Source organism: Lemur catta, chromosome 21 (genome assembly GCF_020740605.2).
Source record: "Lemur catta isolate mLemCat1 chromosome 21, mLemCat1.pri, whole genome shotgun sequence".
NCBI lineage: Eukaryota > Metazoa > Chordata > Mammalia > Primates > Lemuridae > Lemur > Lemur catta.
Window position 1 is genome coordinate 24,558,093 of NC_059148.1, and position 21,487 is coordinate 24,579,579.

At 49.1% G+C, this 21,487-nt stretch overlaps 1 protein-coding gene across 1 annotated transcript; it reads right to left on the reverse strand.

Annotated features, from left to right (window-relative positions):
• Positions 1-630: 630 nt before the first annotated feature.
• OAS2 (2'-5'-oligoadenylate synthetase 2) lies at positions 631-19,398 on the reverse strand. Its single transcript, XM_045534784.1, has 10 exons — positions 19,154-19,398; positions 15,259-15,523; positions 12,043-12,221; positions 10,936-11,171; positions 9,976-10,120; positions 7,639-7,809; positions 5,297-5,579; positions 3,899-4,086; positions 2,617-2,855; positions 631-1,798 (listed from the first exon to the last, which is right to left on the reverse strand). Exons 1-10 carry the CDS (start codon positions 19,328-19,330, stop codon positions 1,630-1,632), a joined length of 2,052 nt encoding a protein of 683 aa, XP_045390740.1. The 5' UTR covers positions 19,331-19,398; the 3' UTR covers positions 631-1,629.
• Positions 19,399-21,487: the final 2,089 nt, after the last annotated feature.

A 21,487-nucleotide genomic window follows, 5' to 3' on the forward strand; every position in this document is an offset into this window, starting at 1 on the left:
CATTTATGAAGTAGAATTCTTCTGTCAAAAGAATAAATTTCCCTCTTCCATTGTGGCTGTTTGTTTATCCTGAAATGCATTTTGTGCAAGAAAGGCTGGTTTACTTGTCTCCTGTTCATTGCCTATCTTCTGAGACAGGGTTGGTTCCCTGATTATTTCTGGCGGTGACCCACGACTGTATGTTTCTTAATCGCTGTGAACTCTTTCTTCTCTTTGCTTTTAATGGATCTAAATGTCTACTGAATGCTGAGAAGATATTGGCCAGAAAGATCAAAATGGTCCCTCCCTGCCTTTGTGTGGCTTTGAGTTACTCACTTTATTCTCACGGGTCTTGCCTGTCGAGTACGTATCACTAAGCACGTGGTTGCAAACTGCCCTTCATTTTTCTTTAAGGGACTTAGGGTGATGTGTTTTAGTTCCTCCAGCTACACAGGAAGCCCCTGTGAAGCTTATGGGCAATTAGAGAGCCAGGTCCTCAACACATCCACCCTTATTCCGGACGCCAGCCTCAAGTGGGGTTCCCAGGCTACTCCCCACCTCTGTCCCACTTGGCTACAAATTCAGGGTTGCCATGACCCCGTTTTAGGTTCAACAATTTGCAAGAATGACTCACAGAACTCAGGAACGTGCTATACTTACAATCACCATTTTATTATAAAGGATAGAAATGTAGAGCCAGATGAAAAGATATATAGGGCGGCCAGGTCTGGAAGGGTCCAGAGCTCAGGAGCCTCTGAGCCTGTGGAATCGGATGCTCCACCTTCCTGGGACATCGAATGTTCACCAGCCAGGAGGCGCCCAGGCCTCATTGTTCAGAGCTTTTACTGGGGCTCCACGACTTTGGCACGATTGATTAAATCACTGGCCGCATGCTTGGACTCAATTGCTAGCTCTCTCCTCCCTGGATGTTGGGGGTTGGGGATGAAATTCCCCAATCACATGCTTGGTCTTGGTGGCTTGGCCAGCACCTCCCTTGAAACTATCTAAGGGCCCACCCCAAGTCACCTTGTTAGCATAAACTCAGGGAAGGTTGAAAGCAGCTTATTATGAATACAAAATACACCCCTATTGAGATTTTTGAAAGTCCGTGCAAAGAACTGGGCACAATGGCCAGCTATGTGTATCACAGTAGTGTCTGCAGCAGTAATAAAACTTTCAGTGGGGGTTTATGAGGTTACAACACTTACACTTTCAAGTATCATTGAAGCTAAAGCCCAAGGAAGAAGCCTTTTGATTTGGCAAGAAGTTATACCTGGGTCGGGGGAAGTGCTAAAATCAGCAACTAAAGAGGGTGGAGCCAAAAGCCAAAGCCAGAAAGAGCTGTGACACCCCCCCCCCCCCCCCGGGAACATTTGGCTGACATTTTTGGTCGTTACAGTGTGTGTGTGGGGGGGCGGGGGCAGGGGCGGTGCTGACATGCAGTGGGCGTAGCCCGGGGCCGCTGTCCAGCATCCTACAATGCAGAGTCCTGGTGTCCTGACTCAGGGCTACTTGTAATAGGGGGTGGAGGAACCAATTGTTTAAGCTCCTGCGAGCTGGGTTTCCTATTGAATCAATTCCAGGTTGCTACAGCAGGACAAGTTCTTCTATTCCAGCCGGTTTCGGGGCTCTTTCCAGATGACACCTCCTTTAGATGATCTTTAGTGGCACCTTCCATGGCTGGACTGGGTTTCCCGTCCCATCCTTGAAGCAGAGAGAGGACGACCATTCCTTCGCTTCTTTTGCCAGAAGATGCCAACACCAACGGTCCCCTCCTCCCACGTCGCTGGTGGGGTCGGCTGGGTCCAAGATCACAGGCCTAAGTGAGGGGTTAGAAGGCAATAGAGGATTCCAAAACCAGTGACTTCAGAATTTGGGGCCCATCTTACTTTCAGCAACAAAACAATGCGTTCTTACAGTTTCGATGACGGTAATTCAGATATACCAATACGGATCAATGTACTTTCCTAGAATTAAATTATATGTGTCAAAAATGTTTCGAAAGCTGTTAATTACTATACACACGGAAGGCATAATGTAACTATCTCCTCCGTGCTAGGTCAACTGAAACATGATGTGTAATTTAATCAGATACAATGTTGCCAAGCAGGCCACAGCCCATCTTAGGCAACCCACGGTGTCTTGTTCTGTCTTCTCTATTCTTTCTCAGCGCTATTTTGTTTTCTCTCTTTCCTATCCCCTGGCTTTTGTCCTGTGCTGGTGGCCCTGAGTGAGCGCACAGTGATTCTTTACTATTCTTGAAGGTCTGAAAGGGTAGATAAACCCTAATCTAATACAATCCCTGCAGGACAAATGGGCCCGTGAATGACAGCACTAATTCTCAGGGACACGCGTCCAACGTGATCACCTCTCAGACCCGCTAACAAATTCACGTGTTTCTTTCCAACATAGAAAGAGGAAAGGCACCCAGGACCCGGTGCCTCCCCGTCCTTTCTCCCCTGTTCCTTCTGGACAATATTTTCTCCTTCTTCCCTAGGATTTTATCTCTGGCGACCAGTATTCTCCCCGTTTCATGCGAGGAAACAAATCACCACCCCAGGGGAGGAGAACCCAGGGCACTGAAACGGTGATGATGGGAATTAGGTTAAGACAAGGACGGGGCTGGGGTTCAGGCACCTGGTTTTCTGGATCTGGGTCAGCAGGAACTTCCTCACTGTCTCATTTTCAAAGTTGTAATTGACGATCCAGAAGATGCAGAGCTGCTGATACTGTGTGACCAACTCCAGGACCGTCCGGAAACCTTCCGCGGTGTCAAAGTCCAGCATCTTGCTCCCGCGCTCCCAGGCGTGCACGGTGAGTAGCTCCAGGGCATACTTTGGGGGCAAAGTCCCCTTAGGCTTCAGTTTCCTTTTGCACTGGGGGAAGAGTGGGAATGTGAGGTGACACTAGGAAGGCAGAGGAGTGCAAGGAGCTCGGGGAGAGTCACACAGGGGCCACAGCAGGACAACTGAGTCACCGTGCCATGCTGGCGGGCTGGCGCTCTGCAGGTCTAAAGGGTGTAGGTTCACAGGAGCTCACCTGGCAGCTGGGGAGCAGCATGCACAGGTTGCTTTGTCATGCCTTTGGCCATACATTCCATCTAGGACGATACTACAGCTATGCTTTCCCAGAAACCCACTGCAGGCCAACTATGGGCCCGGACATTTCCCCTGCATCCTTCCTAATCCTTCCAACAGCCCTGCCGAGCAGGCGTCATGATCTCCATTTTAGACGAAGACAGGAGGCTTGGGGAAGTCAAGTGACTCGCTCAAGGTCACACCATAGCCCTGAGCCCTCTGAGCAGACACACCACACCAACTCCCCGATTTTCCAGATGAAAACCATGGAGCTCAGTCTCAGGCTTCAGGGAGCTGGACCGAGAAAGGGGATGCCTCAGGAAGAACTGACATTGTGTTTGATGTTGGCCACCAGGAAGATGATCAGAAATGACCTTGTGTGCAAGGCAGTTGACCACAACGCAAGGAGGCTCCCCAATGAGAAAATGTGACCCCAGTCCTGCTCGTAGCTTCAACCTGCCTTCCAAGTGACAGCACAGGCACCGAGCAGCAGATAAGCCCAACTGGCCACTTGTAGGCGTGTAAGTCCCAACTTTCATCCACCCTCTGTAGGCAGGATAGCTTGGATTCCTGCAGAATTCTCTGGCCAGCATGAAGGCAAAATAAACCACGGTAGCAGCTTTAATAGTAGGGGGTGTTCTAACCCCAAATTAATGGGGTTAGTGATGGGAACCCCACAAAGATACCTAGGGTTTAAGGAGTGGGCAGATTCCCTAAAATAGTGGCTCAGCCCTCAGCATGGGAGAGTGTGGGCAACAGGACACTTGCTAAGGGCTGGCAAAATGGTCACAGCTTACCGGTAAAAATAGTAACCCAGTGGGTCAGAACAAGGGCTGTCGTACCTGCGTGTACCAGTGCTTCACCAGGCGAATTAAATTCTTCAGTTTGGTGGGCTGGGAGCCAATGAAGTTCTGCTGTAGCACCGTGAAACTAGTAGAAAACTCTCCCCCGGGGATGTCTGGGGATTTATACATATCAATGAGCTCAGCATAAACGTTGGGGCTGGGTGGGGAGCCGGAACTCGACTGACCTAGCACGAGGGAGATATTGACGTTATGACTTATCATGTATAGTAAGTAACAGATTTCAAAACACTTTTGACAAACATAATTTCCTTCTGGGAAATTATTTTGAAAAGTATCAGTGTATTTACATCTTTGATTACTAAGGTATAGGGGGCATCTCCAGAGTAATGAGATTTTTAAAAAATTATATGATCTCCATGACTACAGGGAGTGCTATTAAAGTATTATCTAGACCTGAACTGCCCAACATAGGAGCCACCAGCCAATGTGGCCATTTGCATTCAAGTTAATTAAAAGGAAATAAAATAAAAATTTAGTTCCTCAGTTGCACTGGCCACATGGCAAGCTCTCAGTAGATAGAGAACACAGAACACTTTCATTATCACGGAAAGACCTCTGGGACAGCAGTGCTCTGAAGTTCACAAACTATGGCCCCTGGGCTGAATCTGGCCCACTGCTTGATTTTGTAAATAAAGTTTTATTGGAACACAGCCATGTCCATTTGTTAATACATCATGTATGGCTGCTTTCATGCAACCACGGCAGGGCTGAGTAGTTGCAACAGATACTGTATGGTCCTCAAAGGTGAAAATTTTTGCTATCTTTCTTTTCATCAAAAAAAAGTTTGCCCACCCCCCCCCCCCCATTCTATACTGTTGTTCCCTTTTTGAGAGACACTAAGTGCTATGCAGAGGGAAGGTACTAGAGTATTCATGATTTTGACTTGGGAAATGCCTGAAATAGCCTTGATTTCTTTTAATATCCCATTATGTCACCCATGAACTGAATTTCTAAAGGAGATTTTTGCCTAAGATTGAAACCAAACACCCAGATTTCCTGTGTTTTTGCCTTAGAATTCCTCCCACATTTTGCTCTTTGATCTCCTTCACTGTATTTCAGGCATTTTATCTACAAATGTATATGGAACTTCTGTGTACCCCATTATTTGACAGATATGTGGATGATGCCCCAGAGTATAAGATGTGGTTCCTGGTAGTCCCTGGGATATGCAAATGGGAAATAGGAATGAAATCACATACAGGTGTAAGGTCTTACTGCCATTATTAATGCCACCTACTGGGAGTCCTGGCCCATGAGTGGCATATGTTTTCACACCCGGCTACTAAGTCACATGGCTTTCTCTCCACCACACCCCCCTCACTTCCAGAATCCAGAATCTTCCTCCTGTAGAAACCAAGGGCTGGGGCGTCTTACCCAGTGCATTAAAGGCAGGCAGCACGTCAAAGTCGATGCTTTCGTTGAGTACTTTGGAGCTTAGAGAGAAGCTCAGTGCCCTGGGAGCCTTCCATACTGAAATCCTAAACGTGACTTCCAACTCCTTCTCCTGCTCACAGGCTTCCAGCTGTTTCTGAATTTCCTTGATGATTTTGCTGCGTTCGCGTTTTTGGGAGGCATAACTTTTAATCGAGTCATGGAACACGACGAGTGTGGCATCAGAGCCAGTCCTCAGAGCTGTGCCTTTGGCAGTTGATCCTCCCTAGGGAAGAAAGGAAGGCTGAGCTGTAGCATTTCCCAGACCGAGAGGTCCTTGCGCCCATGGACTGGCACCAGTTAAGCTAATCAATGAGGTCGCCAAGGCCAGGTTCTGTGTTAGGGTCCAGCAAGGGCTGAGTCTAAGGCAGAGTGTTTCATTTTACAAATTAATAGATACTATGGTTCCAAAGGCAACTATTCTCCTGCCCTTCACATATAAAAAAAAACGATGGGCCATAAGTTATAAGTTACCTGCTTCTCAGGTCAATTTCCTAAAGATTTCTCCTATAGAAATATTTAGTTTTATTTGGATTCCTGTGACCTGAAAGAAATCAAGCTGAATCCAATTATTATGGTGAAAGTTCTCGTCTGTTCCTTGATCGATCAGTGATCTACAGTCTGGGGACCACTGGACGAATATTTGTAAGTACAGGGGTCAGCAAACTTTCTGTAAAGGGCCAACAGTAACTATTTTAGGCTTTGCAGGCTACTTATATGTCTGCTATGTAGGCTTCTCCCCTTCCTCCCTCCTCCTTATCCTCTTCCTCCTCCTCCATTTAGTGTCTGTAGGGAAATGTTTATTTTATCCATGGTTAGTAAGTGCCTGGCACATGGGGTTGGAAGGTGAGGAAGGGCTGTACTCTATTCCCTGTATGCAGATCCTCAAGTCAACCCTGTTGCAGCCCACTTCATTCATGGCCCCTCCCCAGCTGCGGCCCCTTCCCCACAATCCCTAGGTGGCACCTCCCTCTCCACCTTAGTGGAGAAACCTTCATCCAACTCCAGGAAGATAGAAAGCAATTTCTTATCTGCTGATGGCTCTCTTCCTGTTTTCTTCTTTGATGTGTCATATACCTTTTCTTCTTTATTAATTAATCTTATAGACAGGGTCTCGTTCCGTTGCCCAGGCATGATCATAGCTCACTGCATCCTTGAACTCCTGGGCTCAAGTGATCCTCCTGCCTCAGCCTCTCAAGCAGCTGGGACTACAGGCATGCACCACAACACCCAGCTAATTAAAAAAGTTTTTTTGTCGAGACGAGGGTCTTGCTATGTTGCCCAGGCTGGTCTTGAACTCCTGGCCTTAAGTGATCCTCCTGCCTGGGCCTTGCAAGGTGCTGGGATTATAGGCGTGAGCCACCACACCCGGCCCTTTTCTTCTTTATTAACTATCACGTTAATGGGCTCTCAGGGAGGAGAAGAGAAAAGGTACGCTTCAACGGTTCTGACACCGATCACAAGCTTGGTCTTGTTTTCACACTGGTGAACCTCAGTGAGACATTTCTCTCATCGCTCGGCGGGTATCGATGTGGTTTCCCAGACACCCTCAGCGAGGCACGCACGCAGGTGTTTTTGCGTCACTGCAGATGTTTATGCACATATATTAACATTTTCCTCTCTCCCTTCTTGTGACCGTGGGCACACTTTTATCTGGTCATATGACCAACAGAGGGAAGTGTGTGAGCACATGGCCTCTGAGTCTGGGGCAGGAACAACTCAATGCGCTGCATCTCTAGCTCAGCTGATGAGGCAAATGGGTCCCTGGTCATCAATACGAGAAGATCCCTCTCTGGTTTACTGTATACCGAGCTTACCATCCAGTGGGTTGAATGGCGCCCCCCTCCCAGAAGATATGTCCTCTGGGATCTTGTGGATGTGACTTTATTTGCAAAAAGGGTCTTTGCAGATGTAAATAAGTTAAGGATCTGGAGATGAGATCATTCTGGATTAGGGGAGGCTCTGAATCCAAAGACAAGTGCCTTTAGGAGAGAGGAGAGGACACACAGAGGAGAAGGTGGCATGAAGACAGAGGCAGAGATCGGAGCGAGAGGTCGCCAAGCCCGAGAGCACGAAGGGTTGCCGGCAGCCCCCTAGGAAACAAACGCAGAACCAAAGTGTGTTGCTGACGGCACAGGCAGAGCCCACCGAAAACCAGTGCCCCGGTGCCCTGACCTCCCCAGCTTCCCTTCCTGGAGTTTCTGACGGTAGACGGGCCCTGGACAGCTACGATGCCCACTTCACTCCCCTCCGGATCTTCCCGTGAGAGAAGGGCCAGTGCTCACCTTGACGATCTGGATCTTGCCAGGTGACTGTCGAAAGCAACGTTCCGTAAGGAACGTGCAGATGATGTCAACGGCTTTCTCGATCTGATCTAGGAAACATTTGTCAGGCTGGAGAAAGTCCCTGATGAAGTTATCTAGAAGATGGCCCGGGATCGTGAAGAGCGGTGCTGGCTGGGGAAAGGCAGAAGACCCCAGGCGTGAGCGGCCCCCTGCAAGCTGACCTTGAGGCTCTCTTTCCTGCCCACTCTGGGCCCCCTGGCCAGCCCCTCCCTCCTGCTCTGCAATCCTCGGGCACCTTCCCCGTCTTTGCTCCTCGGACTGACACCTCCCAAGAACAAACCTGAGAGTTTAGGGTGGTGCCCAAGATCCCCCAGAAACAAAACTCTCCTAGTTGTCCCTCCTATCTTCCCAGGAGAGATCTGGATCCTTCTGACAGGTCTGTCATGTTCCTAACTCCAAGCTGCTCTCTGGTTTCCACTTCTAGCCGTGGCATCACCTACTAACGACCGGCACCTTTTTGCTTTATTTTCCCCTTTCAGGAGGTAGGTTTCTGATGATCGCATGCACTCATTTTGTAAAGGTTGCATGAGCCTTTGTTAAACTCACTGCCCAGGTGTGTTACTTTCCAAACGCTGCCATGACAAGTTATCACACCTGCGGGGCTTAACGCACCAGAAATTCATCCTCTCACCGTTCTGGAGGCCAAAAGTTCAAAATCAATAATATGCGAATCCTAAATCTCCTGAATTTGACCATGGCATGGTGGTTGTTGAGGAGAATGTCCTTATTCTCAGAGATCCGTATGAAAGCATTTAGGGGGAAAGGGGTGTGTGGCAGCTTGCTCTCAAATGACAGTATAAACAGCAGCTACAGCGACAGCAATAATGATGACAGTAAACATCACACACACACACACACACACACACACGGTGTGTAACACTCACTGCAAAGGTGGTAAAATGTTACATATTTGTGCATCTGCCTGAAGGGCACACGGGAGTTTATTGAATCATTTTTGTAACTTTTTAAATATGCTTGAAAGTTTTTCAGAATCAAATGGGGGAAATATTAATACTTTTTGGAAAAAAACTGTCTGAGAAAGTCGGGAAAACCAGGGTGCGCGAGCAAGGGCAGGACTCCAGTGAAAGTAGGGGTCGGGGGCCCGGGGGCGGGGGGTGGCTGTCCAGAGCATCACGATCCTTCTAGACCCAATTAGGAAGTTTCTCCATTCACAGACTCCTTCTCCTCCAGGGCCCCAAGAGTTTGGTAAATTCATTTACATCCCAGATTTTTGCTCAGCGCTCAGATTTCTGCGCAAATGGAAAATGTAGATCCTGCCTCCCATAATTAAGATACAAATGAGTCCCCTGTCTGTGAAATGTGGAGGTTGGTTGGCCCAGCTGGCCTCAAATGACACAGCTGGGCCCACTGGGGTTCCCAGGGGAGCTGGCCGGGGGGTTCTCGGGTCACCCTTCCCTAACGCTCTGAGCGTGCGGAAACTCCGCGTTGGCAGGTTTACTTCCCCTTTTGGGGACGGGAGGGGGAAACCCCGAACCCCTCTCCCAGCTGGCCCTTTAATGGGTCCTCCCGTTTCTGCCCGCTCTCCTCCTGGGCGCTCGGCCGTGCCAGCGTCCTGGGTCTGGCCGCCACCAATTCCCTCCGGCTCCGCCCCATGGCATCTCTCACCACCTGCTCACCGGCTTCCTCTTCTGCAAAATTCATTGAAATCTCTCATCTGTGGGTCTCCCCTCTCTCTTTGTTCCCTTTTGAATTTCACAGTCATTGCCCCTAACGATGTGCTATGCGTTCAATTGCGACCCCCATAAAAGATGCCTTCAGTACCTGTGAATGGGACCGTATTTGGAAATAGGGTCTTTACAGATACAATCAGGTTAAAATGGGGTGAGCCTTCATCCAATACGACTGTTGTTCCTATAAGAAGTGGAGAGAGACACTGAGTCACACACACACAGAGGGATGATGACATGAAGACACGCAGGGAGGAGGCTGTGTGACAAGGGAAGCAGAAATTGGAGTGATGCGGCCACAAGCCAAGGACTGCCGGCAGCCACAGAAGCTGGAAGAGGCATGGCAGCGTTCTTCCCTAGAGCCTTCAGAGAGAGAGAGCACGGCCCGGACGACACCTTGATTTTGAACTTCTAACATCCAGAATGGTGAGACAAGAGATTTCTGTTGTTTAAAGCCACCCGGTCTGTGGTACCTAGTTGCAGCAGTCACAAGACACTAATACGTGGTGCTCTGGGATAAGACTCGGTCTGGGTGCCAGGAGGACCCTCCTTGCGGCGTGAAACAAGCTGTGGCAGAAAACCCTCTCACCAGGACATCCCAGTCACGGGCAGGCAGCTGGCTGTCCAGGCTGGGAGACGTGAGCCAGGTCTGAGCTTCTCGTTTCAGCACCTCCCAGCAGCTCTTCCCGTCACTCACGTTGTGGGTTGGGTCGGTTGGATCCACGATCACTGGCCTGTGTGTTCCATTAGATGAAAAAAAAAAAAAATCAGTTGAGCTGCTTGTGGGAGAAGTCAGTTTTGGGGAAAAAGGGCTCAAGTGGGGAATCTGGTCACCTGAGTTCTGAGTCCTGGGGTTCCTCCAAGGTGCTAGGGGGCTTTGTCTACGACATCTAGCCCCGCGGGCCCTGCGTTTTCCACTTTACAGATATTCCATTAATAAAATAATAAAGTGGTCTCCTCTTCTGACAACTCCCTTTTCCCTCTGAGCTCCTTCCTCCTAGAAGGAGAAGCACCCCTCCAGTGTTTGTTTTTGGGACAAAATGTGACCATGGTTTGAAATATGTAAAGCACTGATCGGGACAGAATCCTCTGCCTGCCCACCCATGGCAGTGGCTGCCATTCAGTTTTTATTTTTATTTTATTTTTTTTAGAGACAGGGCCTCACTCTGTCGCCCAGGCTGGAGTGCAGTGGCACCATCATAGCTCACTGCAGCCTCGAACACCTGGGCTCAGGTGATCCTCTCAACCCAGCCTTCCGAATAGCTGGGACTACAGGTGCATGCCACTCTACCCAGCTAATTTTTAGATTTTTTTTTTTTGTAGAGATGGGGTCTCACTATATTGCCCAGGGTAGTCTCAAACTCCTGACCTCAAGTCATCCTCCTGCCTCGGCCTCCCAAAGTGCTGGGATTATAAGCGTGAGACATCACGCCCAGCCAGCAGCTGCCATTCTTTTGGCACATCTCTGGCTGGACAGGACAGGGCTTAGACCTCGTTTTAAAGGGGTACAGTCCCACATGCAGACGCAGAGGTATAGGGAGCTGAGCACCTCTCTGATCGGAGCTGGTTCAGCAGGACATTCCCGATGGTCTCGTCATCAAAGCTGTAGTTGACCGTCCAATAGATGCACAGCTGCGCCTGGCACTTGATCAGCTTCAGAACAGTTCTGATGCCTTCAGCTATATCAAAATTTTCTTTTCCACAGCCCTGTTCCCAGGCATACACCGTAAGCAGCTCCAGGGCATATGGACTCAGCACGGGCGAATGTTTCATTTTTTGCTGGCACTGTGGGGAAAGAAAGAGCAGCAGCTCATCTGGGGATGCAGTACCTCCCATGTCAGGGGTCTGAAATCAAGAAACCAGAAATCTCTAAGAAGTCACTGTCCCCCACGAGAAGGTCTAAAATTCAGTGGAATGACAATACTAAGTCTTGGCGAGGATGTGAAGCAATTGGAACTCATACATTGCTGATGGGAGTGTAATTTGGTACAACCATTTTTGAAAACTATTTGGCAATATTTACTACAGTTAAACAAACAAATAAATGACCCACGTATATAGTCTATATATTTACGCATACCTACACACATAACATTCATGTACATGTACTGTATAACCTAGCAATTCTACTACTGCGTATTTACCCAAGAGAAATGAGTGCTTAAATTCACAAAAGGACGTGTATGAATTAGTAATCTAATTCATAATAGCCCCAATGTGGAATTGACCCAAACATCCATCAGCTGCACAATGGATAAATGTGTGGTGTATTAATACACTGCAATACTACAAGACAATGAAAAGCTACTACATGCAACAGCATGAATGGATCTCTCAGACATGATGTTGAGCAAAAAAAAGGCAGACACAAAGTAGGGGCAATATGGTTCCATTTATACCATTTAAAAACAAGCAAAACTAATTTGTAGTGGCAGGTATTGCAATAGGGGTTTGTTTGGGGGTATTACTGGGGCACAGTGGGCTTGAGGCACATTCTGGGGTGCAGGAAATGGTCCCTATTTCACTTGGGTGTTGCTGAGAAGGATGTAAAAAAATGCATTGAGTGTATACCTAAGATTGCTGCGCTTTACTGATGTAAATTATCTCAATAAAAAGGAAGTGAATGATAACGATATATATACAGTTGGAAAATTACCTGTTGGTGCCAGTACTTTACCAAGAGGATCAAATTCTTCAGCTTTCTGGGACGGTTGTTAAAAAACTTCTCCTGGAGTTCTGTGAAGCAGACTGCGAACTCACCGGGGCGGGCTTGTGCCTTATCCAATGATCTTTTGAGATCTCGATAGATCCAGGGGTTGGGATCCTCCAGGAAGCCTGATGTGAGAGAAAAACAAGAATTTTGGTGTTTACATCACCTCATGTCAGAGTCAGGGTTGCTCAGCGATGAAGGACCTTTGTAATTTCACAGCACACGTCCGCGGCTTCATCTGTAAGAGGACTTGGTGTATTTATGTGAAAGGAAGTGGGGAAGGGTGGCTCGGCCCACTGGAAAATCAAATGTAGCCTAAAATGACTATCATGAAAACCGTATGCGGTTGACCCAAGACAAGATCAGCAGAACCAAATAAAGGGATGAGAAACACAACTATAACCAAGAAAGGGGATATTCCAAATCGGTAGGGAAAGGCTGGGTTGTTTGACAAATTGTTGGTGTTCACAAAATTGGCAAACATCTGGCAGAAAAAAAAACAAAGTTTATGTATCACATGCAATATATTCTGCTATTGAGTTTATCCAGTGAATATTCTACTTAGAGGGTGAGGGTACCCGGACTTTGAGGAGGCAGTCAGGGTGACAGCCAGGCCCCGGAGGCCTGCAGATGAAGGCCAGTTCAATCAATGGGTCTCCATCCTTGCCAGCTGAACTCCACTGTTTATAAACATATTGAAAAACAGCCAGGAGAAGGCGTCCAGCTTGTTCCTTATTGACTCCCTAGGCACGGTTCAGGCGCTTGGCACGAGGGGAGGTAGAACATTCCATCCTCCTACCTATTGATAATAGCATAGCTAACGTTTGTTGAGTGCTTACTCTCAATAAGCACTTAAATGAAGCCTTTTCTGTGCAGTGAAACATACAAGCCTCACAGAACTGTAATGTGGTGAGCGCAACTGCCACTTGTCATTTACAGCTGGGGAAACAAACACCAGGAAGCGGCGTAAACAGGTACCTTCCTGCTTTGCGTCCAAGCAGGTGGCACACAGCAGTGGAAAGAGACGCAGGGTTGAAGGGAGCCTGCCTGGACCTGGTGTAAAAAAAAATAGGCCAGATTAATTAGGCTAATGTTTATTTTTAAAAAAAAAGCAATTTGCAAATTGCCCTGTAGGTCGCTCTTCTCAGAAAGCAACCCTTACCTTTCCTTGTAGAAAAGGGATCTCAGCGCGCCATGTGCAGCGCTACCACCATCTAGTGGCGGCTTCTGGGTACCGCACGTGAGGAAGAGCTCAGGTCTCCTCCTCGCGCCATCCTTGCATGCCGGGTGAACCCAGCAGAGGGCGCGCTGGCCTCCGTGAACAAGAGCCGAGTGCCCGGGATTTCCTGTAAGAATTCTGAGCCACGCGTGTCTCCTTAGCTTGACTGCGATCCTTGTTTGAGGCCCAACCCTGAGCGTCCCAGTGGCCCTGACAGCTGGCTGTTTCTAGTCTGACTGCACAGTTGGCAGGCACACGTGTGCAGTGGGACCTGGATGAGAACTCAGAGTTGCCAGCCTCCCACACTGGTGCCTTTTCCTCCGAACCAGGACACCCTTCTGTGCAAGTGAGTCATCAGGAAGTGCATTTGTCTCCACCTTATCAGATGATGGTCGTGCTAATTGCTCTTCAAGGCCCCTTGTAACCCAGACACTCCTTAAAGCTATATGGTGGGAGGCACCCTGGGCTGGGACTTAGAAGACTTGGGCTTTTGTTCTAGTTTTGAGAGTAATTGGCTGTGTGGCCCCGGGAACATCCTTTTCTCTCTGTTTCCCCACTCATTTAATGAAGGGTTGAATTTCGTCTCTGGAATCCTTTAAGCTTGTGATGATATGTGTACCTGTGCTTGAAACTATGCTGAGTCTTATCCATCCATCCATCCATCCACCCACCCACAAATACACCCAATGAACCATCCATCTATTCCATCTATCCATTCATTCATCCACATCCATCCATCCACCCATACATCCAATGAACCATCCATTTACCCATCCATTCATCCACATCCATCCGTCCATGCAATTTCCTTTCATCCATTTTCCCCTCATGATCCATCCATCCATCCATCTATCCAACAACTACTATTGGTAGTGAATATTGTGCTAGAGACCGGTGAGGAACAAGACACTCATGGTACCTGTCTTCACAGAGCTTACAGTCTAGGAGAGGATAAAACTAAACAAATTTCCTCCATATAAGTAATAATTCTCATGATCCAGAGAACACAAATTAGAGCATGTAGGAGAAACCTTAAGAGGGTCCAGTACAGAATGTGTGACACAATCACACTTGGAAAGAGCATCCAGATGCAGTTGGAGGGAGAGCGAAGGCAGGGAGAAAATTAGGAGGCCATTGCCATATCTGGGCCAGCCCTGATGGTGGCTTTGGTGAGGGAAGCAGCAGTGTAGAAGGGAGAGAAATGAAGATTTAAGAGCAAATTGGGCAGAACTGGCAGGATTTAGTGATGGGCTGTGGGTGAGAAGATGGGGGAGGCAGAGATGGAACCCTGGCTTAGGGGACAGGCAAAGCTCTGCAGGAACGTTTGCTGAGACAGGAAGTTCCTGGGCAGGTCTTGGGGAGACAGCAGTGGGGTTTGAGGCACCCCTCAAGCTCCGGTAGACAGTTGTCCACGGAAGGTTGTTTCTTTGATGTTGAGCTGGCAGGAAGGCAGACTTCAAACACTTGCCCCAGAAGGTGTTTTCCTAGATGTTTGCCTCCTCCTCCTTCTAGAAAGCAATACTGGCTCTAGTCTAAAGCCTCAAGTGTGGTCTGTGGACCAGCATCCTCATCGTGGAGCTGGTTAGAAAGTGGAATCCCAGGCCCCGACCCAGACCTCCTGATTCAGAACCTGCGTTTTAACAGGGTTTTAGGTGATTCATTCATTCAGTTTGAAAAGCTCTGCTTTAGATTCTCGAATCCAGAACATTTTCTCCAAAGTCAATTGGGAGGAGGGGGGAGAAGTTCCAGAGAAGAGTACAAGCCCAGAGCAGGAGGGATTTTTGTCTTCTGAGGGCCTGTGGTCTCCATTTCAGAAAGCACTGGTGGCATCTATACCACTCACAGCCTAGAAGACCTACATGGCTGTCTGGTACCCCCTTCTTTGGCTTTTCTTCCCCCAGGACGCCCCCCACCCCCACCCCCACACACCCAGGAGCACTCACCCAGAGCATTGAAGGCAGGCAGCACCTGAAAGGAGATTCTCTGCTTTTCTGTGAACACCTGGATTATGAGCCCGCCATGTTGGATCTCGACGGAGCCTTCTAGCCTCCTTTCGCGTACATGGTGCTCCAGTTGATCCCCGATTCTTTTGAGGATTTCTCGTTGGTTTTGCCTCTGGTCCTGGAATTGTTTGAAGTGACTGAGGAAGAGGACGAGGGTACCATCAGAGTTGCCTCTCAAGACTGTTTTCCGGCCGTAGGGTCCACCCTGCCAACAAGAGAGAAGCAGATGTGAGGCTCTGGCCTCTCTGGGGTCACAGGGAACTCCAGCAGTCGTATTTCTCAACTCAAGGGAAAACCAAAAATGTCACCCTGGTCTTAAAAAGTTGAGTGGCAGGCATGCGTTTGTCCTCCCAAAGACCTCATTGGCATGTGCACAGCGGCACTTTTCGTACTGGCCCCACACTGAAGGCAACTCAAATGGCCATCGACAATAGACTGTGACAGACCCACCCCATCCTCTACCACTGGTGCTGAGCACACCATCCTGGGGCCTGAGGATAGGATCATGCCACCTGCCACTGCTGTTGGTGCCCTATGCATGTCATCTGGGACCCTGGGGAATGCCCTGCCCTGCCTGCTGCCCTGCCTGCCCCCACCTGCCTGCACCTGCCCGTACTATCAGGGGGCCTGAGGATGGGCTCACTCCACCTGCTGCCAGCACCCATGCATGTTGTCCGGGGGCCTGGAGATTGATCTGCCCTGCCTGCCACCACCAGAGCATGCATGAGCCATCCAGGGGCCTCAGGACAGGTGTACCCCACCTGCCACTGGTGCCTGCATGTGCCTCTTGAGTATCTGGGGACCAGCCTGCCCAGCCTGTCACTGCTGATGCCCACTTGCACTCCTTGAGGGCTGAATAGGTGGCCTGCTGCTGCTACTGGCACTACTGACGCCATGCATACCACCTAGAGGCCCAAGGGCCTGCCTGCCCAGCCCTCTGCTGCCACTTCTGGCACCCAAGCACACCACCTTGAGGCCCTAGGCTTGGCCCACATGGACCCAACACCACCAGTGCCCAAGTATGCTGCCTGGGGGCCTAAGGACTGGCATGCCTGGCTTACTGCTACCAACACTGGTGCCTGAGGACTGGCCCACTTCATGTTTACATCCCCAGCAAAGCCTCATCACAACCTCCACTAACAACAGCAGCCCAAGCCACTGAGGAACTCACAGACACCGTGGAAGCTGATTACAGCTTGGGAAACCATACAGACATTACACTACTGTGCCCACCTGGAATCAAAGCCAAAGCACCCCACTCAACCAGTACTGCAGATGTATCTACAGGAAAACGTCTTCCCCTACAAAAGCCAATCCCTAAATTGGAAGAACTGACTGTTACACAACATGTGCAGATATCAATGTAAGGACACAAGAAACACAAGAAAGCAAGGAAACCGCCAAAGGAACATAGTAATTCTCCAGTAACAGATCTCCCCCAAAAGGAAATCTACGAAATGCCTGAAAAGTTCAAAATAAACTTAGCGGGATACAGGAGAACACAGATAAACAATACAAAGAAATCAGGAAAACAAGCCATGATGTGAATGAGAAATTCAACAGACATAGATACCAAACAGACACAACCAAACAGAAATCCTGGAACAGAAGAATTCAATGAATAAAATAAAAAACACAACCAAGAGCTTCAACGATAGACTAGATCAAGCAGAAGAAAGAATTTCTGAACTTGATGACAGATCTTTTGAAATAACCCAGCCAGACCAAAAAAAAAAAAAGGAAAGAAAAAAAGAAAAAAGAAAGAAGAAATCTGTGTGACATTTGGGTTATCATAACACGACCAAATATTTGAACTTTGGGAGTTCCAGAAGGAGAAGAGATGGGCGAAGGTGTAGATGCCTATTATTTCTTTCTGTTCCCTGATTGCTCTGCCTAGGACTTTGAGTGCTAGGTCAAATATGAGTGTCAAAAGTGGGCATGCTTGTCTTGCTTTGGTTCTTAGAGGAAAAGCTAAAGCTTTTCCCCATTTGGTATGATGTTAGCTGTGCCCATCAACAGATGAATGGGTAAAGAGAGTGTGGTATATACACACGATGGAATACTATTCAGCTGTAAAAAGAATGAGATCCTGTCCTCTGCAGCAGCGTAGATGGAACTAGAGGTCATTATGTTAAGTGAAATTAGCCAGGCACAGGAAGACAAATATCACATGTTCTCACTTATACGTGGGAACTAAAAAAGTTGATCTCATGGAGGTGGAGAGCAGAATGGTAGTTACCAGAGGCTGGGAAGGGTAGTGGGGGGGATGAAGGGAGGTTGGTTAATGGGTACACACACAGAGTTGGACAGAAGGAGTAAGTTCTAGTGTTTGATGGCACAAGAGGGTGACTATAGTTAATGATAATTTAGCGCATATTTCAAAATAGCTAGAAGAGAAGACCGGAAATGTTCAAGGCGATGGATATCCTAATTGCACTGATTTGATCATGACACTTTGTATCCATGTTTCAAAATATCACAGGTACCTCATAAATATGTGCAATTATTAGGTATCAATAAAGAAACAATGGAATGGACAAATGTGGTATAGTCACACAACGGAATACTACGCAACAATGAAAATGATAAACAGCTGCATGCAACAACATTCATTTCATAAACCTGATGGGTCAAAGAAAGCACACACGAAAGCACACGCAGCAAATGACGCCATTTACACAGGGTGACCAACACATCCTGCTTTGTGTCCCCGGTTTTAGCGCTGAGAGTCCCCCTGCTCCCAGGAAACACCTCAATCCTGGGCAAACTGGGTTGACTGTTCACCCTACATTTACATAGAGTTAAACAACAAGCAAAACTAATCTCTATGATCAGAAATCAGGAGAGTGGCTCCCTGGGGTTGGGGACCTACCAGACAGGGGGCTCTTGGGGGACTGGGAATGTTTTGTTTCTTTATCTGGGTACGGGGTACACAGGCAGCGCGTCAAACTGCACACTTAGATGTGTGCACTTTTCTTTGTATATATTTTACTTCAATGAGGAAAACATGTTAACAATATTTAGAAGCAGGATGGCTTAGTAGTTAAACCTGCATGCCTCAAGCAGGTTACCCAGGCTTAAATCCCAGCTCTGACACCAGCTGTTAAATAACTGAGCTTGCCTCAGTTTCCTCACCGGGGCCAGGGCAGGGGATGCCATGCGTCTAGACTTGTTTACTGCAGGGCTAGAGCGTGTGTGTGTAAAGGCGGAGGCCAGAAAGCATTGCGACTGCAGAGAAGGGGCTGTCGGCAGAGCTGGAGGGTACACAGGTGGTGTTGGGACATCAGGACCCTTGCCCCCTGCCCCCCCCATCCTAGGGTTCTGGCACATTCCTAGCTCCCCTTCCTCCCCAAAGGTCCAGAATCTTCAACCTCAGTTCTGGCATTTGTGACCGTGGCACCAAACATTTCTAACAGATGAGAGCCACCCCTCCTCGCTGCTGAGAAACCACAGAACAATGTTGGATAGTTTGACCGAGGTCCTTCAGCCTCAGTTTACTCCTCTGTACCATAGGGAAGATAGAAATAGTAATAGTGAGTAATAGCAGCTCATGCCTTGAGCACTAACTATGTGTCAGGCCCTGTGCTAAGAACATTTGATGCTGAAGCCTTTCGATTCTTCGAAGTGGGAGCTCCATCTCTCCCCAGATTCAGAGACTGAGGCACAGAGAGGTTAAGCAGCCTGCCCAGTGCCACACAGCCAGTCAGGGGAAGAGACTGCCCCGAAGCCTGGGCCCCGACAACGTATCCCAGCCCAGGTGCGGGCCTGGCGCATCAAAGGGGCTCAGCCCCGCGGCATCTCCTGGCTCTGGGACCCCGACCCGGCCCGGACTCACGGTGGCTACTCCCTGCACCACAGGGAAGTGCTCCGCGTTCTGCAGCGTGTCACGGATGAAGTCCACGATCCCGTCAATCCGTCTCTGACACTCGTCATCGGGCGTCACGTAGTCCTGGATAAAATTATCCAGCTTCTGAGCAGGCACTGCAGATAGCTGGGACTCCCGGTTTCCCATGGCTGCCTCCTCCTGCCGGGACAGCGGCTAATGGCAGAGCGGGCGACGGGAGGTCTCCCTCTGCAGCCCAAGCCGGAAAGTGAAATTGAAATCGAGAGGCCTTTGCCCCGCCCCGCGGCGTGGTTGCCGATTCCCGCACCCAGAGCTGGGAAACCAAAACTTAGGCCGGAAGGTCTCTGTCCTCGCCCCTCTAGGTGTGGTTGCCAAGTCCTGCTCGCAGAGCTGGGAAACCAAAACTCAAGCCGGGAAGCCTCTGCCCTGCCTGCCCCTGCGGCTGAGGTCACCAGCCTTTCAGCGGCTCCAAGGACTGCTCGAGGTTAAACGCGGCATCTACAGCCCCACGGGGAGGGCTTCACCTATGCCGGACCTCTGTCCTTGAGCACATCACCTGCCCTCTTTGTGCCTCAATTTCCCCATCTGTAGACTGGGGGGAAAATGCTCTGTCACAGGGTTCACGTGAGGATCCAAAAATACCTGCAAAGTGCTCAGCACGGGGTGACAAACACAGAGGCAGAGGGGCAGGGGTCATCGTTTAAGGCCCTGTCCCTTTCTCCCTGTTCTCAGTGGCAAGGGAGCTCAGACTCAGGGACAGCAGCAGAGAGGAGAAAGAGACCCAGGGAGGGCACTGACTTGCCCACAGACACTCGGCAAGGCAGGGACTGAGCTGGACTCAGGTTTCGGTTCTGCCTCTGGGTAAACACAGGCCCCGGGAGTGGTCAGCGGGCAGGAAGCTCTGTGTGCGGGGTTCCTCGACACACACAGGGGGACAGCTGCAGGGCCTCATGAGAGTGCACAGGCTGGAAGAGGAATAGACATGCTACCCTTGGGCCCAGAGCTGCAAACGTGAGACTCACAGAGGGCTCCCAGTCGGCTGCTGTGGCCCAGCAATAAAAATCCCTAAGCCGTGAGGGGGAATCGGGTCCTTCCCTGCCGGGATAGTTAATTTCAGGTGTCAACTCGGTTGAGCCAAGGTACTCAGATATTTGGTCAAACATTATTCTAGATCTTTTAGTGAAGGTATTTTTTTTTTGTTTTTTAGAGATTAACATTTAAATCAGCAGACTAGACTTTGAGTAAAGCAAATTACCTTCTATAATGTGGGTGGGCCTCATCTAATCAGTTGAAGGTTTTAATAGGAAAAAGACTGACCTTCGTCCCAAAAGAGGGGATTCTGTCTGCAAACTGTCTCCGGCCCCAAGCTGTAGCGGTGCCTCTTCCCTGGGTTTCCACCCGGCAGATTTTGGACTTGCCAGCTTCCACAATCACATAAGCCAATTCCCTTATGTCCCCACTCTATGTGTCAGGGTCCTATTCTCCCCTGGGGGGGCCTGACCTCACCCAGGAGACCTGATTATTGTGAAAGTCTGTCACTTTCTTTTATGCCCATTGGCATGGCTACGACCAAAAGGATGGACCATAACGCGTGTCGGCAAGGATGTGGAGACACCGGCACCCTCGTTCATTGTTTGTGTGTGTGTGTGTGTGTGTCTGTGTCTGTGTCTGTGTCTGTGTGTGTGAGAATGTTTCTGGAAGAGACTAGCATTGGAATCCAGAGACTGAATGAAGAAGCTCCCCCTCACTAAGTCCAATCCATTGAGGCTTGAATAGGACAAAAAGGCGGAGGAACAGCAAATTTCCTCTTAGCTCAAGCTGCGACATCCGTCTTTCTCCTGCCCTCCTGGTTCTTGGGCCTTCAGACTTGGACTGGGACGTACATCATCGATCTCTTTGTTCTTGGGCCTTGGAACTCAGACTGGGACTTACACCACTGGCACCCTGGTTCCCAGGCCTTCTGGCTTGGACAGAAACCACGTCACTGACACTCCTGGGTCTCCAGCTGACAGATGGCAGACCATACTCATGTGAGCCAATCCCTCATAATCAATTTCTTTCTATAGGCCTCTATTTTTTTTTTAAGACAGGGTCTCACTCTGTCCCCTGGGCTAGAGTGCACTAGTGTCATCATAGCTCACTGCAACCTCAAACTCCTGGGCTCAAGCAATCCTCCTGCCTCAGCCTCTTGAGTAGCTGGGACTACAGGTGCACACTACCATGCTTGGCTAATTTTTCTATTTTTTGTGGAGACAGGGTCTCGCTTTTGCTCGGGCTGGTCTCAAACTCCTGAGCTCAAGTGATCCTCTCGTCTTGGCCTCCCAG

Coding starts and splice junctions, on each gene's coding strand:
- OAS2 (XM_045534784.1), bottom strand. CDS start 19,330: ATGGGAAACCGGGAGTCCCAGCTATCTGCAGTGCCTGCTCAGAAGCTG. Junction 5,580..7,638: donor GCAAGATCCAGATCGTCAAG/GTGAGCACTGGC, acceptor TTTCTTCCCTAG/GGAGGATCAACTGCCAAAGG. Junction 2,856..3,898: donor TGAAGCACTGGTACACGCAG/GTACGACAGCCC, acceptor CTCTTCCCCCAG/TGCAAAAGGAAACTGAAGCC.